The 17,872-nt window shown below is 42.5% G+C and overlaps 1 protein-coding gene across 1 annotated transcript in view; it reads left to right on the top strand.

Annotated features, from left to right (window-relative positions):
* The window catches only part of FAM118B (family with sequence similarity 118 member B), a 47,949-nt gene that overhangs the window by 10,564 nt on the left and 19,513 nt on the right, over window positions 1-17,872 (top strand). The window contains 3 exon segments of the mRNA XM_037134147.2: window positions 12,127-12,196; window positions 12,198-12,220; window positions 15,618-15,870. Of these exon segments, the coding sequence (XP_036990042.2) occupies window positions 12,134-12,196; window positions 12,198-12,220; window positions 15,618-15,870 (339 nt within the window). The 5' untranslated portion in view covers window positions 12,127-12,133.

Here is a 17,872-nt window from a genome sequence, read left to right as displayed (position 1 = left end):
GTCACTTAGCAAGAGGTACAGGGCACGCTGAGGCCAGCTGCTATTTGTTTGCGGTTTGTAGGCCTCAGAGAGATTTCTGGAAAGTCCGCAGAACAAGCCAAGGCAGGATGCTTGTGTGGAAAAGCCACTGGAGGAGGTTTGGGCCAGGCGCACAGATTGCGTGGGGTAGGTTCTCACACAGTCACCAGGGCAGGGCACGTGGGTGTTAGGTTAATGAAGACTCAGATGTGGTGCCTGCCATCTGGGAGGGAGAGACACACAACAAAGGAACAGTGGTGTCTGTCCGCGGTTCCATCCCTGGAGAGAGCTTCTCTGAACCCCTGCTCCCCTGGCCTTGACCCTGAAGCTTGTCAGTTCCTCCCTGTATGTTCCGGCACTCTCTGAGCCGCTGCCCCTGCCCTGGAGCCTAGAGCGAGTGAGTCCCTGCACGAGCCTCTCGAGCAATGCCTACGTCACTAGCAGCCCTGTCTCTCTCCAATGCAGTCCTCGCTCGTTTCCACAGCCAGGGATTATGGGGACTCCTTCCCAGCACTGGTGTCCTGGTCCGGGAAGCCCAGTGTGTGGGTCTAGGACCTCTCACACCTCAAGTGGGATCTCCCCAGCCAGATACCCCTCCTGATTCTTAACCATACACCCGGGTGTGGGACCTGCCTCTGCTTCACATCCCTGCTCCTCCTGCCGGTCTTAATGTGGCTTCTTGTGTATATTCTTAGTTTCAGGGATCCTGTTCAGCTAGTCTTCAGGCAGTTCTCAATGACAATTTAGTTGTGGTTGTAGAAAGAGGCAAGCACAGTGTTTACCTCCTCCACCATCCTAACCGTAAGTCCTCATCCTGGTTTTTTACAGCTCATGAAATTGAAAGTGTCTATTGGCCTTCTAGTGTTTAAGTCATTGTAGGTACTCAAGCATGCAGTCAGCAAATGTTTGAACATTCACTTGCTGGGTAAACTGTGCTCGGGGCTGTGGACATGATGATACAAATAAGACAGACACTGTACTTGCCCTAGAGGAGCTTGTGTTCCTGTGGGAGACGCTGATAATCGAGAGCATTAAGAGACGCAGATAAGGGCTGCAGTATAAATGCAGCCCTTGGGGTGAAAGGGGTGGATGAACACTGCATAAAGCTGAGACTTCTGGGAAGAGATGGGGACGGAGGTACTTGTAGAATGTCATACTTAAGCCAGGTTCTGTGTGTGAGCCAGGGACATTTGCAGTGTGTCCTGTGTGGCTCTGACGTCTGGGGAGTGTGAGAGAGGGCTGCAGGGGACGCTGTCAAATGGGCCACCGATGCTGGATCATGCCTGGTCCCTTATCTGTGGTGGGGAGTTTTACTGAATGCGGTGAGAGACCACTGAATGATTTTAACCATGATTTAATCCAGTGGTGTTTTGAAATCTCTTTCGCTGCCGCAAAGCTACTAGTTGTAAAATACTTTAGATTTAATATATAAAATCTGAGAAGCTGATTTCTTAGTCCTAAACACCGAGGCCCTTGAGTCATTTGCCAGACAGAGTTCTTGCCTTAAGAATCCACCTTTAAAAATCAGTTTACACCTTAGCCCTGGCCTGGTGACTTGGTCATAGCATTGTCCCATGCACCAAAAGGTTGTGGATTCGATTTCTGGTCAGGGCACATCCCTAGGTTGAGGGTTCAATCCCTAGTCCAAGCATGCGCAGGAGGCACAATCCATTAATGTTTCTTTCTCTCTTTCCCCCACCACTCTTTCTCCCCCCTCCTTCCTTCCTTCCTTTCTCTAAAATCAACAAACATATCCTTGGGTGGAAAAAAAATCAGTTTATATCTTAGATGTCAGAAACTTGACTTAATAAAAATTAAATAATTTCCACATAAAAATATTTGGTTAGCCCTGCCTGGTGTAGCTCAGTGGATTGAGCACGGGCCTGGAAGGGATTGTGGTTTGATTCCCAGTCAGGGCACATGCCTGGGTTGCAGGCCAGTTCCCAGCAGGGGACACATGAGAGGCAACCGTACACTGATATTTCTCTCCCTCTCTCCTTCCCTTCCTCTCTAAAGATAAATAAATAAAATCTTTTTTAAAAAAAAAGAAAGAACTTAAAAAAATATTCAGTTAGTGTCAGAGGATAAGCTAAAGCTGAAATCCTTTTGCCCATGGAATCAGATTACCTTTACTCACTGGTTGGCATATCTGGAAAATAATAGTCTAAGTATTGATTTACTGTGCACACAATCTTCACAAGAATTTGTCTTTTCGCATTTTTTCCAAATGGCCTTTTATGGTTCTTACTACATTAAAAGCAGTAGTGGGGTGTTTTCTTTTAATAGGAAATGCTTTCTCTGTTGCACAGTAAATTTCTCCTAATTGTAATCATGAGCAACATCTTGCATTTGAGTTAGTTCATTCAATAAATATTTGAATCCCTACTATGTGCCAAGCACTGTTCTAGGGTCTTGGGATACATTGTGAACTAAACAAGGGGCCCCACCTTGCAGGAGTCTGCGTTCTGGTGGGAGGAGATAGGTGATAAATAGTAAACATCGTTCGTATCCTTACTATACTACTGATGTAGTATGTTAGAGGTGGTGCGTGATATGAGATTAAACATAGAACAACTAATGCAGTGTTGAGGAGGCTGCAGTGTTAAGTAGGGCGGTCAGGGTAGCATCACTGGTAAGGTATGATTTGAGCAAATGCAGGGAGCCTGTGCAGAGACCTGGGGGAAGACCGTGCCAGGTGGAAGGAACAGCCAGCACAAGGAAAGGCCGCAAGGCCAGAGGCGACCAGGCCTGTTTGAGGAGTAGTGAGGAGGCCAGGGTGTCCAGTGGAGGGGGTGGGGTTGCTCAGCTTTCTAGGAATGGGTTTCTGCTCAGTCAGTTTTAAGAAGTTCATCGGCCAAAACAAATGAACCAAATGAACCGTTAGGTGAAGGCTTTCCATCCTATTAATGTTCTGCAGAAGGTAATCTATAAACACTCAGATTCCTATCTTGAGTTAGGTAATTTCAGGTGACACAAGTTTCTTAAATCCATGCCATAAGGCAGCTACACAGAAATCAAAAACCTTTTTTTTTCTTTCTGTAAATAAAAAAACTGATACTGGATCACATGCTTAGAAGACCTAGCATGTAGTAAAAACTGAAAGTTTTGCCATTTTGATTTATAAATCTCCCAGTTAAAAGCTGAAAGGTTTTGTTCCGTAGTGGAGGATGGCCACAGTGTCAGACGCACTTGTTTCTTTTTTTAAAATATATTTTATTGATTATGTTATTACATTTGTCCCATTTCTCCCCTCATTCCCCTGCACCCTGCACACCCTCTCCCACCCACATTCCCCCCTTTAGTTCATGTCCATGTGTCTTAAGTTCTTTAGCTTTTACATTTCCCATACTATTCTTGCCCTCCCTTTGTCTATTTTCTGCCTGCCATCTATGCTACTTATCCTCTGTACCTTTCCCCTTGTCTCCTCCTCCCACTCCCCTGTTGCTAACCCTCCATGTGATCTCCATTTCTGTGGTTCTTTCTGTTCCTGTTCTAGCTGTTTGCTTGGTTTGTTTTTATTTTAGGTGTGGTTGTTAGTAATTGTGAGTTTGCTGTCATTTTAGTATACATGTTTTTTTATCTTCTTTTTCTTAGATAAGTCCCTTTAACATTTCATAAGATAAGGGCTTAGTGATGATGAACTTGAATTTGATCTTATCTGAGGAGCACGTTATTTGTCTTTCTATTCTAAATGAAAGCTTTGCTGGATAGAGCAATCTTGGATGTAGGTCTTTGGATTTCATGACTTGGAATACTTCTTTCCAGCCCCTTCTTGCCTGTAAGGTCTCTTTTGAGAAATCCACTGACAGTCTGATGGGAACTCCTTTGTAGGTGACTGTCCCCTTATCTCTTGCTGCTTCTAGGATTCTCTCCTTCATTTTAATCTTGGCTAATGTAATTATGTGCCTTGGTGTGTTCCTCTTTGGGTCCACCTTCTTTGGGACTCTCTGAGCTTCCTGGACTTCCTGGAAGTCTATTTCCTTTGCCAGATTGGGGAAGTTCTCCTTTATTATTTGTTCAAATAAGTTTTCCATTCATGGCTGTTCCTCTTGCCCTTCTGGTACCCCTATAATTCGGATGTTGAAACGTTTAAAGATGTCCTGGAGGTTCCTAAGCCTCTCCTTATTTTTTTGAATTCTTGCTTCTTCACTCTTTTCTGTTTGGTTGTTTCTTTCTTCCTTCTGGTCCACTCCATTGATTTGAGTCCCAGTTTCCTTTCCATCACTATTGGTTCTCTGTGCATTTCCCTTCATTTCACTTAGTTTAGCCTTCATTTGTTCATCTAATTTGTGACTAAAATCAAGCAGTTCTGTGAGCTTCCTGATCACCAGTGTTTTGAACTATGCATTTGATAGGTTGGCTATCTCTTGGTCACTTAAAAGTATTGGCTCTGAGGCTTTGGTCTGTTCTTCTTGAGCTATAATGTTTTGGTCAGGTCACACCTGTTACATATGAGGGGCAAAAGCTTAGGTGTTCACCATGGCGGGGCGACCCTCGTTGCTGGGTTGTGATGCTGTATGTGGGGGCGGGGTCAGAGAGAGAAAAAAATGCCACTTTGCTCCGCTCCCAGTTGTGCCTCAGTCTCTTCTGCCGCTTCCCCCAAGCAAATTGGGTCTTTCTGTTGCTGATTTCCACGTGGGTGGGCTTGTGCGCATTCTAGGACCCTGTGGGTTTCTCCAACGATCTTTCCTGTGAGAGTGGGAGTCTCCCTGCGCCTCAACCCCCACAAGTGCTTTTAGTCGGTGTTATGAGGCTTTATTTCCTGGCGCTAGGACCCTGGGTTGTGTGATCTGTCTCACTCCCCAGTTATCTGCGTGGGAATGTGGGACCGCTGCCTGGTTAGCCATCCATTTTGTGCACGGTGCCCCACTTCTCAATCGCCACCTTGCTGGGTCTGCCCGTTGCAACCCCACGCCCGGAGTCTGCCAGCCGCCACATGGGTGCCCAGGGTCTGCCCGGTGCCTCCTTGCACGCCATGTGTCATCGCTTCCTGTGTCTCGACCCCTCTCTGCTCAGCTGCCCAACTGCGTCCCGCCTACCGGTCTGGATGAATGCGTCTATTTTAATTCCTTGATTGTCTGACTTCCATACAGTTTAATTTTCCTTCAGTTTTGGTTGTTACTTTATTTCTGAATTGTTGTTGTTCTTATTTTGGTTGTTCGAGGAGGCACAACGTGTCTACCTACACCTCCATCTTGGCCAGAAGTCCCACTTGTGTCTTAAGGGGACCAGTGACAGGGTGAAGATGGTGCTTAGTCAGGGGGAACGGCTCTTTAGGAGCAGGTTTTCTTGCCCTTATTTCTTGCATGCTCAGTGGCTCTCACTCCTTTTAATGTTTTTGTTTGGTGGTTTGCATTTTCTGTTCCGGAACTATGTGAAAATTTGCATGTGCTTCTTAACTTTCCAGGCTAAATCAGCCATGCTGCTTTTCTAAGGTCCTGATCAATGACTGATAGAGGCCATTCCCAAAGTCACATGCACAAGTGTACGGTGGTGGAGCGTATCTTCAGTGTCATCTTTGTTTCAGATGCACAGCACTCCCCATAAAGAAGCAGGCTCCGTTTGTCCACAGAGGCCACTGGAGCTGTTCCAGCCATACATGCCATGACCGATCTTCTCCCCGTGGTGTTTCTGAATTTTATTTTTCATAGAGCACACTTTTATCATTTCTTAAGCTCCTCTTCTCAATTTCTCTCTGAATTTGCCGTGGTTATTTCATATTGGAGTCCTGTCAATGAACTGCGCTTCATTGTTTCACATATTTTCCCATGAACTTGAAGCGGAGGTAAGATCACTCAAGAAAATGCTGGAAGACCTTCGGTCTTTGACTTTGTTCTCACAGTAAAAAGAGAAGGTGGTATAGTTTTCACGTAACCAGGCTTTCGAAGGGCCCTTGAAAACTTTGCCAGGTCTTTCTCTAGATTGGACTGCACGCGAATCTCCTTGAAGTCGTGTAGTCTGCCTGTTTTTCTTTAAAAGCAGGTCCAGTTCCGTCGCTCTTCTGAGTGGGAAGGTCAAGAGCCTAGCGTTCAGTAGACATTTAGCAGCTGTTGAGTGACAAAAGTAAAAAGAATTTGAATGCATTAAATAAAAGCGAGCTTAGTTTTAAGTCCCTCTTCATTGGGTATTCTGATAACCGAGTTTCAGAATTATGAAAACATAAGAACCTAAGGTGGGGTGTCTGTTCACTTATTTTGTATGTTGTGTCTGAGATACTGTGTACTTGAACATGAACTAGAAAGTAATGAATAAGTGGGACTTGAGTGATTTTTATCTCAATGTTAAAGAACATTTCACTAATTTTTTTTTAGTTAACTCTAAGAATAATTGTAAGGCAGATTTACTTTCTACCTTACATTCTGTCCTCAGCTTTACTATTGGGGGGGCTCAGCTTTGCTGTTTGGGGGGGTGTGGATATCATAGTCACAACACAGAGACCAGGTACCAGGAGGTGTTGCCCCTGGTACCTTGGAGGTGCTGACACCTAGCACCATTATTCCGCTGTACTTGGGGTTTTTAATCCTCACATTTGCCATGCTTCTTGTTGTCAAAATACACCTTTTTCCTAATCATCAAGCTCAGTACTATTTAAGTCAAAAATCTGCAAGAAGGTGAGAAGGGGTAGAAATTAGTTGGAGTACTTTTACTGGACATTTGTATTACTGTCAGGACAGTACATAGCACAGTGTACTGGCACTCGTACATAGCACAGTGTACTGTTAGCAGGAAAAACAAGCAGTTGGGGGTATTGCTGTACATAGCTGAAGCTGTGTTAATAGTAGTTTAGTTTTTAAGGACTCACTAGAAGATTTATTTAATCTCATTTTTAATGAATAGCCTATGCCATTTGTGATGAAACTGTGTGATCATACTATTAGATGCGTGGAAAATACATCTTTTTTCCCTAGTGTTCTTGTGAGCGTCCTGTGTCGTCGTTGTAGGACACGCCTTCTCAGCAGCTCCACAGGAGGGAAAGCAGCGACAAGGAAGTTCTTGTTCTTTGCTCCATGAAATCACCAGCTTCTATCACCAACTTCTAATTCGTCAGATTTTAATTTGGGTCTTCCATTATTCCTCCTTGAAGCAGTTTTGTTTCCTTACACATGATGTGTTTACTCTGGTTATATAATTAAAAATAATGAGTATAAGCAACATGGGAGCCCTTGGGCCTGGAATAAGAAACGGAAAATTTGTGTTGCACGCTGCTGGGGAAAGGCTGCAATCTACAGTATAGAACTGAATTTATCAACTGCCTGAGTGAAATAGTTTATTTGTTACCTGTCAGCACGCCTGTTGGGTGCTCTTTGACAGGACCTTGCACTGGGTTTCTCTTTCCTCCCTACACCCGTAGTTGCTAAAAACCAGATGTGTTGGAATTAGTCCAAAAACCACAATTAGAGGGACTTGATTTCTTCAAAGTCAGAGGATGGCTGTCTTTTTCCCATAGAAAATGAAGCTAACCCCTTACTGTGTTTAGGTTAGAGAAATAAGCCAGTCTTCTTCATTCTTGGCACTGTTTTTGGTTGTTGGGGTTTTTTTATGGACATGGGGGGGGGCTTTTTAGAGCAAGAAACGCACCACCTCCTTAAGCTAGTCCTTGTTGCCTCTAACTTCCAGGCAAAAATGCCATCATTAGAACTTTTTTTCCTGTCGATTTCTTTCACCTACCCCTAGACCAACGTGAATTATTCTGAGCGCCTTGTGGCCCGTCAGTCATTTGTTTGAGCTGAAGACTGCACATTGGCAGCAGAGGGAGGGGTACGAGAGGGAGAGATCTGCCAGGGAACGCAGGCCACGCGGCCTCACTCTGCCTGTGAGATGGAAGAGCCATCACCATCAGGTTTCACTTCCTGGCTGGCACAGAGGTAGCACAACAGCCAGGGCTGCTGGCCTTCCGTGATGCGTCCAATCCACAAGTCGTCCCATTTGTGCAAATGGTGTTTCACTCATTTACTAGTCCCTTTTCTCTTGTCCTTTTTTCGTGTTTCTTAATGGGCTTTCCCTAGAACACTTGCCTTGGTTTCCCCCTTTCTACCCACCCAATACAAACATTCCAGTTCCTGCCAAACTGGCAGGTTTCAAAGGAAGTGTCCTGTCTTCTACAAAGCCTTAGGTCTTTAAAACTTGTTACCGCGGTTGCTGTTACTTTCTCAGCATGTACCAAGTATCTGACTGTTTTTTTGCTGAACTCTGTTGGCCTTGGAGGATTTCTCAGTACTTAGCAGTAATTGGAGTAATGAAGACATTGCCCTAGATAATTATCCTTGTTTTCTTGTGGCAGAAAAGCTTTTTCCACCTCTGCTATACATTGCATAACCCACTAAAACGAAAACTCAAATAGTGATTACATAAAGAAATTAATGTGAAGTAGTCGATGAAGGTTAGGAATTCACAATTAGCTTGGAAGCTCTTTAGAAGTAATTGCATATTGTTTAGGGTAAAATGCTAAAACAAAATTTTTTTTCTGAAGCAGTATTCTGCAAGGAATATGATGTGGTTTATGCTTAGATGCCACTGGGCTGTATATGTGAGATTGTATCGTATGAGACATCCTTTATTTAGACCAAAGACATGGTGATATCCTGTTAGTAAACAGAATGACTATATGGTCAGTTATAATGTGGGCATATTGGATTATTTCTCATTCAGTTCCTAAGTAAGAGGACCCCAAACATTATAATAACGACTTGTCAGGAGCCGTTAGCCATATCGAATGTTTTTAAGTTATGCAGATGGAGTGGACCTTCAGAACAGTTGACTCCATAAAGAAAAAAAAAATCAGAAAGCTTGGTATTCAGGTGTTGAAACCAATAATTGACCATCCGTCAGAAATAGAATGCAACAAAAAGGGCTCTGCATATTTTCCAGGGGAAAATGGAAGGGAGATCCAGGGTTTGAGTAGATTACTGGTGGTGGGAGGTAGAAGCAAATAGTGCTTGTCACCAGAAAAAAGTTGTCCCAGCTTCGGAACACAGGTGACCTCTCCGAGAGCATCAGCAGCCTTACCTGGTCGCGGAACAGGCATTGAGCACTACACAGAGTTATTTCAAATAAGTCTGCTTTCTGGCGTGTGGGAACTTCCTTTTCTGATCGTCTCGGACTGCAAATTAAAAGGAAAAAGCTGAGATGCTAATACTTGAAGAATGCTTTTAGGCGATAATAGTGTGGTTGAGAGCACAGATTTGGCCCGACTGGTCTGGCTCGGGTGCTTGGGCGTTGTGGGGCAGAGCGATTCCCAGTCAGGGCACGTGCCTGGTTTGTGGGGTCATGCGTGAGAGGAAGCCCGTCAGTGTTTCTCTCTCACGTTAGTGTTTCTCTCCTTCTCTTTTTCCGTCCCCTCTCACTGTAGATAGATAGATAGATAGATAGATAGATAGATAGATAGATAGATAGATAGATAGATAGATAGATAGATAAAATTGGACTTTAAAAAAACAGGCGTGGCCCTGGCTGGTGCAGCTCAGTGGATTGAGCTCGGGCCTGCGAACCAGACAGTCGCAGTTCGAATCCCAGTCAGGGCACATACTGGGTTGCAGGCCAGTTCCCTGCAGGCCAGTTCCCAGCAGGGGATGCACGAAGGCAACCGTACATTGATGTTTCTCTCCCTCTCTCCTTCCCTTCCCCTCTACAGATAAATAAATAAAATCTTAAAAAAAAAAAAAAAAGCATGGACTTAGGAAGCAGACCACCTTGGTTTGAATTGATACCCAGCCTTTCTGTGCCCCATCTCTGAAATAGGATAGCCCTGGCCAGGTAGCTCAGTTGGTTGGAGCGTCATCCCATACACCGGAAGGTTGTGGGTTTGATTATCGGTCAGGGCACATACCTGGGTTGTGGGTCCAGTCCCTGGTCAGTGGGTTACAGGGAGCAACCTGTTGATGTTTCCTCAAATCAGCGTTTCTGTCAGTCTCTCTCTCTCTCTCTCCCTACCTCTGTCTCTCTAAAATCAATAAACATTCTCTGGTGAGGATTAAAAATAATAGGTTAATAATAGTACTTCATAAGGTTATGGAGATTATATGAGATAATATTTGTAAACCGTGCATGGTACATTGTAAGTACTATATAACAGTTTGTAAATAAAACTGGTGTAGGAGCTGGATTGAGCATTTAGTCCTAAAGATGTCTGTCTTCAAAACATTAAATTCCTCCCCTCTGTACTTTGTTTTCATCTTTCTCGATACATGGTATTTTGAACATGGATTCAATTTGCTCAGACAATTGGTTTACAGAATGATACTTAAGGAGAAAGCATCAGCACAGTTTTCATTGTGTACTTGTAAGAAATCTCCCCAAACTGATGGGTTGTCTTGTATGTGGTAGAAGTAACCACTCTGCTATCACTACTTCTCTAGTCTAGAGCAAAGACTTCAGAGTAGGAAATAACCTCACATAAATTAAAACTTCACAGAGATATTTTAATGATGATTAACTCCTGACCATTGGCATTAGCAAACTGGGAAGCGGCTCTCCCACTTGGAGGGAGGGGTGTTGACCTAAGAACAGGGTGCCTAGTTGTGCACCCTGCGCGTAGCAAAAGAGTTGGATTGTAGAGAACTGATTTCTTTTAGGTGTCCCCTACCTGTCTCATCATAAGACTCCCATGAAGATTCTGGAGATTGTGCTTCAGTAATTTGGGATTACAGCCTGAGAAAACAGTCTTTAAAATTAGAAGACCATTATTAAGAATATGCACTTTTAACAAGCATCTCAGGTGATTAATAAGGCAAGATTTGCTGTGTTAAGTAGTCTGAACCTCAGCTTTCTCACCAACAGAATCAAAGATTTGGCTAGAAGGACAGTCTGCTTCCTAATTCACGACTGTGACTTTGTGATTCCTTTTTTCTCATGATTCAAGATCTCTGAGAAGAATGCCACTATGTGATGGAATATGGGATGAGGAACTAAGCCTTCTGTTTATCAGAAAAAAATGAATCAGCAAACTTTTAAAAATGTCTTAATATAGAAAAAAGCATTCTGATGAAACAGGTCACTTAAAATAATTACCGGTAATTTTGTTCTTTCTGAATATTGGCAATGAAGGATAATAGAAACACCCAAAGCTCTGGTAGGACATACTGGCTTCCTTTCTGTGTTTGTGTGTACACGCATAGTACCATTTTGGAATTAATGGTCCTTAGATGTAGCAGGTTTACTAAATTTTGAGCAATTAAAACTTCTCTTTATAGTTCTCATTGTAATCCATGATAACTCTTGTACTTTGGCTTGTTATCTCATCACCTAGACATAATTGGCCATTTGTCATATATTTTTGCTTGATTATACCTTTCCCAGTTAGCACAGTATGTTTAAATTTTTTTAATCCTCCCCTGGGGACATTCTTTCACTGCTTTGAGAGAGAGGAAGGGGAGGGAGGGTGGGGGGAGAGAGAGAGAAATGTGGATGTGAGAAATAGCAGTCGGCTACCCTCTCACATGTGCAACCAGGGATTGAACTCAACCCCCAGGCGTGTGCCCTGACCAGAAATCTATCTGGCCGCCTTTCACTGCAAGGGATGATGTTCCAATCAACTGAGACACACTGGCCAGGGCAGTTTATCACAGTGTGTTCCGCTAGAGAAACACGTCTCACTACCTATAAGGACACAATTGTCCAGCAACAAGGACTGTCTAATAATCAGCAAATGAGAATTAATTGATGTGTTCTTGACCCAGTGATTTTTTTTTTTAAGCCGTTAGGAAATGGATAATTGGGAGCTATTAGCATACTTATCTGTGGTTTTGTTCTGAGTCTTCCCCAGGCCTGTTTCATGGGAAAATAAAAAATATTTCTTACACTCCACAAAAATGATGACCAGTAATTGACATGAGCTGACACTGGTCTTCGGGTTTTTCAGGGGTGGGGGGAGCTCTCGGGAACAGAAGCAGAATGGCAGTATGGAGCACCAAGTCATCATTTCAAGGTTACTTTCTTTCAGATGAATTTAATTCTGTTAAGTTTGGGTTGCTCGTGAATCAATGAATTTCTGTTAAGGAGGGTTTAACTTTAGAGCACCTTTAGGGTATATGGCTTATTAAAACTGTTTAATGTGTATGCTGTTTTGAATGGTACATCTAATTGTGGTCCATGGTGTTTAATATATTTTAGAAACTTGATGGCTTCTACAGGGAGCCAGGCCTCTGATACAGACAACATTTTTGGATCCTTCAGTGATGGCGCACCCCCCAACCAAAAAGCCCAGGTAAACGGGGAGGAGAATCCAAGGAGTGAAGCACGCTCCCAGTAATGGCGGTGCACGGAAAAGAACAGACTGGCTCTACATCACGGTAGTTTTCACTACTTAGTAGTGACCTTTGTGTAAAACTAAAGTTCTGTTTTGGATCTATTTGGATAAAAAAAATTTAATTTTTTGTCGAGATCTTAAATGTACATAATTATAGAAGTCAGTATTTTAAGGCTCGTAATGCTTCCCTCATTCCCTTCGGAGACTGTCACTTTCAACCTTTTTATACATTTCTCTGATAGTTACATCCATTTTATTCATATCTATTTCCAGTTATGGAAGATGAGAATTAGGCTTGCTTTCGTAGATCTTCTCCCACATTGTCTCACACACACACACACACACACACCATACACACTCCCCACTACCCCCCAGTATGTTTCATATCACATTTTCTGGTTAAATTAGTTTTTACTATTTACATTATATGGTTGTATAAATAGATGGACCTATAATGTGTTAGGAGTACAATTCTTGCCCATTTATGTCTCCAAGTTATTAAAGATTATCTCTCTTTTTTGAATTTATTTTTTGGTTCACTTTGTTTCCTGTGTTCCTGTCAATTTATCTTCAAACTCTGTGACTAGAGTCCTAGACACACTGACACCCCAGTAATGTACTAGTCATACTCGTCTGTGGATTCCTCCCCTGCACTGGGCTCCGCTCCGAACAGCTGTTCTCGCACTGCCCCATTGGCGACTGCCGTTTCCTTTCCCACCACCCCGAGAATTCCTTACTCATCGCTCCTGCGCCGGGTCCGTTTCCTGGCTTTCATGTCTGTGCGTGTGTACTTCATTTAGCTTCCTCAGCAAGGATGCACAGGAGACGAGTATTCAGAGATGTTTGAAAATGTCTTTACTACACACTTAGATTTGTTTGATGATTTGGCAGAGTATAGAATGTTAGGCAGGAAGTTGTTTTCCTTAGAGTTATGAAGTTACTGCTCATTCTCTGCTAACACCTAAATGTTTCTGCCAAAATCAGAATAGCTGCTCTATTCTGATTCCTAGTCATTCGTGTTATATGGCCTCTTACTTTTTTATTAGAAGTTTATAAGAATGATTATTTTATTCCCAGTAACCTCAAACTTTCCCGATACATCGTTGTGAAATTTTCAGGTTGTGGAGAATAAAGTTGTCTAGATACCTGGTACTTGCCCATCCCTTTTTGTAGCATTCTGTTCATGTTTCATAGATACTGGGTTTTTTTTAGTGTCTGTGAAGATGTCATTGTTTTCTTAAGTTTTTCTTCTCTTTCCTTTATTGTTTTTTGTTTCCTCCAAGTTCCAGTCTCTTAGTTTTATTTTGGTGAAATGCTCATGTTGGGGGCTTTGCCCAAATGTAAGGTGACCCTTATAGTCGGCTTGTATTTAAAAAGCCAGATTGCGTGCATGCCTAAGGGGATTGGTTGCGGATGGGCTGCACTGTGCATATCAAGTACAGGCAGGCCCCACCTGGCAGCAGCTGGGGGCCTCTTCTCTCGGGCTGGCCATTTCTCCCAGAAGGGAAAGGGAAAGGAATCCTCCCACTTCAGACCAAATGGGGGATGGGGTACAGGTATGAGGTCCACTGCCAGTGTTTCTTCTGGGAGGAGGAGCCAGGGGAGAGTCTCCTATTTCATACACAGACCTTTACCCGTATGGTGTTGTCTCATTGAGAATCCTCTGACTCAACCTTTCTGGAAGGCCAGCCTCCAGGCTCAGAATTCTACCTGCTTGGTATGGCCTTGCCACAAGTTCACTTCTGTGGGCCCTGCCAGCCCCTCCACCTGCAGATACACCTGGGCAGTCCAGGGGTTCTGTAGAGGGCACCCGCTCTGACCTCATAGCTTCTGAAATTGTTGATCTCTGTGGTCTGCAGTCAGTGTTGCCTGTTCTACTCTTTATGAATTGATGTCTCCGAAAAAAATTATTTACTACTATTTAGCGGTTTTAGTAAGAACCAGAAATAAAACACAACTGTTCAATCTTTTCAACTGAGAGTGCTAAACTAGGAAAACCTACACCTCAAATCTGTGGTGTATGTGGTAAAAATTCAGACAGCACAGCACAATCAAGTGAAAGGTAGACTTTTTTCTCCCCAGTCCCCAGAGTGACTACTGCTTACAGTTCTCATGAATCCTTCTAGAAATTTCCCGAGTGTGTATTTGTGTGTGCTTCACTGTCTTGATTCCCTTGAAAATAATTTTTCATCATTTGCTTCTAATATCTAGTATTGTCTTTCCCAATAGACTAAACTTGTGAGATTGGAGGCTCTGTTTTGTTCACAAATGCATCATTAGTGCCACCGCAGTGTCTGGTGCCTTACACACTTTTCGTGTTTGCTGAATGACTGAATGCAGGAGTTAGGGGTAGGGAAGGTACTGTTCTCCCACCGCTTAAAGCGTTGTTCCAAAACGCTGATCCTGTTCCTCTCTATTTTATTACTTGTACAAAATGTCGAGAAAGACAATTTTCCTGGGGGGAAAAATGCCTCAGCAAAAATGAAAGTAAACCAATACATTTCGAACAGATTTCATTACAGCCTGCAGAGCGAGGGGGCTGGAGGACAAAACCCAGAAACCTGTGCCCGCCCCGTCTCGCCTGGAACCCTCCGGGCAGGGCTTCGTCCAAGTTTACCCTGGTGAGAAAGGGATGGTTTTCACTTCATGTCATAGCCATCTAATGGTGTTTTCTTTGTTTATTTGGGTTCTGGAGGCTCCTCCTGTGTTTTTAGAATTCTTTTGGCCACTTTTTCCTTGTCCGTGGCCTGAGGACACCTAGAACAAACAGAGGGCAAACTTGTTCCTTTGTTTGACTACTATCTCCTGCCCAATTTTAGTCATGCTCAGTTTTATCTTAATAATATCCACAAAATTCGGGCTTGAATTGTTTATCGTCTGCCTTTTGTCTCCTGTTTTGTTTCTCAACACCTGCAGTTTGATTTGTGTGGAGTTCTGTTCTCTCAGGAATCTGCATCAAACATGTTCTTTGAAATGTAATACTGGTTTAAAATGTAATACTGGTTTAAAATTTAATACTGGTTATATTACAACTCAACTGAGTTGTAATATAATTAGAACTTTTCCTGATATGAGTGGGTTTTCTTAGATTTCCTTAGATCTCCTTTCTGTGAAGAACATTGATTTAAGATTGCACTGTAGGTTTCCTGAGATAGGTTTATACTGTTTCTCAGCAAGCACCGGCCCCACATGCTGGTCTTTGTGCATCAGCTGTTGTGGAGAGGTGTCAGAAACCAGCACTGGCCGTCTTTGCAACTACGAAAGTTACACCCGAAAGCTGTGGTTTTAGACCGTCTCTCTGTGTGCCCCACATCTGTTGGATGTTCCCCATCCTCTCTTTTGTTAACTTTTTTAGGAAGCTGCTTCCAAGCTTAAAAAGTAAGAAGCCTCAGGAGCTCGTGCTGGTGATTGGGACAGGCATAAGTGCCGCGGTGGCACCTCAGGTTCCAGCCCTGAAGTCCTGGAAGGGCTTAATTCAGGCCTTACTGGATGCTGCCATTGATTTTGATCTTCTAGAAGATGAGGAGAGCAAAAAATTTCAGAAATGTCTCCACGAAGACAAGAATCTTGTTCATGTTGCCCACGACCTTATTCAGAAGCTATCTCCTGTGAGTACCCTGTCATTTGAAATTTCCTAAAACCACCTGGCGCGTGCTGTGATCAGGATGTTCATTTCCAGCCTGCAGATTTGCATGTATTCGCCTTTTCTGCAAAATGCATGTCGCTGGATCATATTCATGGCGTTATGTTTGGCCCCATTTTAGAGTGTGGTATGTTTGTGTGATGATGATGATGATGTTGAGGCCTTTATGTGTAAAACTGAGACGACTATTCCATTGTTGCTGTATTTTGAATGTACTTTTTCTGCACTCACTACTATAAAGGTTGTGTTCACTGGCACGAAAGCCTTTTAGGGAACCCAGGAAGGGTAGAGATAATTCTTATTTTATGGATGAAGCAACACAAGTTTTTAACATTCTTTTAAGAGCATCCACTCAAAATATTTATAAGGAATTTTGTCTTGCTGTATCAAACTGAATTGGGTACCAATTTCCTAAGGCTAAAGAGCCTCCTTGTCTCATGTTGTCATGTAAATGTCTTTAAAATAAGGATTTACTTAAATATTTGAAAATACTAGAATAGCCAAAGCATAAGTAAGTGGACCTTAAAAAATATTTTTAATATATATTTTTTAATAAAAAAATATAAAATTCTCACTCCTTGAAGAGTCAATGATCAGTATTTGCCCTTCCCCACACCCAGCCATAACGTTTTAGGAAAGAAGTGTCATTAAGAAGTAGCCTAAAAGTCATGAATTTAAAAATAATTTCTTTCTGGTTTGTGACTCATTTTAGAAACCTAGGGCCTTTTTTCACTTCTTCTTTTCATTTCCTTGTCCTTAATTGGGATAAATTGTTACTAACTTAGAACAATGTAAAGAATTAACAGGCTGTAAAGAGGTCATGGGATCTTCATCTTATACCATGTACAGAAATTAATTCAAAATGGGTTAAAGACTTAAATATAATAGATAAAACTATAACACTCTTAGAAGAAGACATAGGTTTAAATTTTATGACCTTGGATTTGGCAGTGGTTTTTTAAACATGACATCAAAAGCATATGCATGCAACAAAGGGAAAATAGATAAATTGCCCTTCACCAAAGTTAAAAACTGCTAGGCTCCAAGAATACTAACAAGAAAATGAAAATATAGCCCTAGGATGAGAGAAAATATTACCAACTTATAAATCTCATAAAGGCGTAGTGTCCAGAATATGTAAGAACTGTTACAGCTTAACAGTAAAAAGGCTAATAATCCATTTGAAAATGTCAAAGGATTTGCATAGACATTTCTCCACGGAAGATATATACATGGTCAGTGAGCACAGGAAAAGGTGCTTGACATCATTAGTCATTAGAAAAATGCACACCAAAACCACATGAGATACCATGAGGATGCGGAAAAGTCAGTGAGTCTACGCAAAGATGTGGACAGATGGGACCCTGCACACACTGCTGGGAGTGTGGAGGGCAGACTGTGGAAAACAGCATGGCAGTTCTTCATGCGATTAAATACCGACTGACCATAGGACCCAGCAGTTCCACTTCTAGGTGCATACCCAGGAGAAATGAAAACATTTGTTCATGCATAAACTGATAAGAGAGTGTTCATGACATTATTACTCATAGTATCCAAAAGGTAGAAATAATCCATATGCCCATCTCCTGTCAAATGGATAAACAAAACGTGGCATATTCATACAGTAGAGTACTACTTGACAATAAAAAGGAATTAGGTACTAACAGATGCTACAACATGAATGAACTTTTCAAACATTATGCTAAGTGGAAGCCAGTCATAAAAGACAACCTGGTAGGTGGTTCCATTCATAGAAAACGCCCAGAAAAGGGAAATCTGTTAGAGAAACCCAACAGAAAGTAGTTGCCAAGGGCTGAGCAGGGATGGAGGGCAGAAAGACGATAAAGACGGGGGTTTTTTTGAGATCGTGACAATGTTGTAAAATCAACTGTCGTGATGGTTACACAAATCGGTGAATCTACATATAATCGAACCGTACACATTAAATAGGTGATTTGTATGCCATG

Source organism: Artibeus jamaicensis, unplaced genomic scaffold (genome assembly GCF_021234435.1).
Source record: "Artibeus jamaicensis isolate MK-2021 breed Jamaican fruit bat unplaced genomic scaffold, CSHL_Jam_final scaffold_660, whole genome shotgun sequence".
NCBI lineage: Eukaryota > Metazoa > Chordata > Mammalia > Chiroptera > Phyllostomidae > Artibeus > Artibeus jamaicensis.
This window is presented reverse-complemented; position numbering and strand designations above follow the sequence as displayed.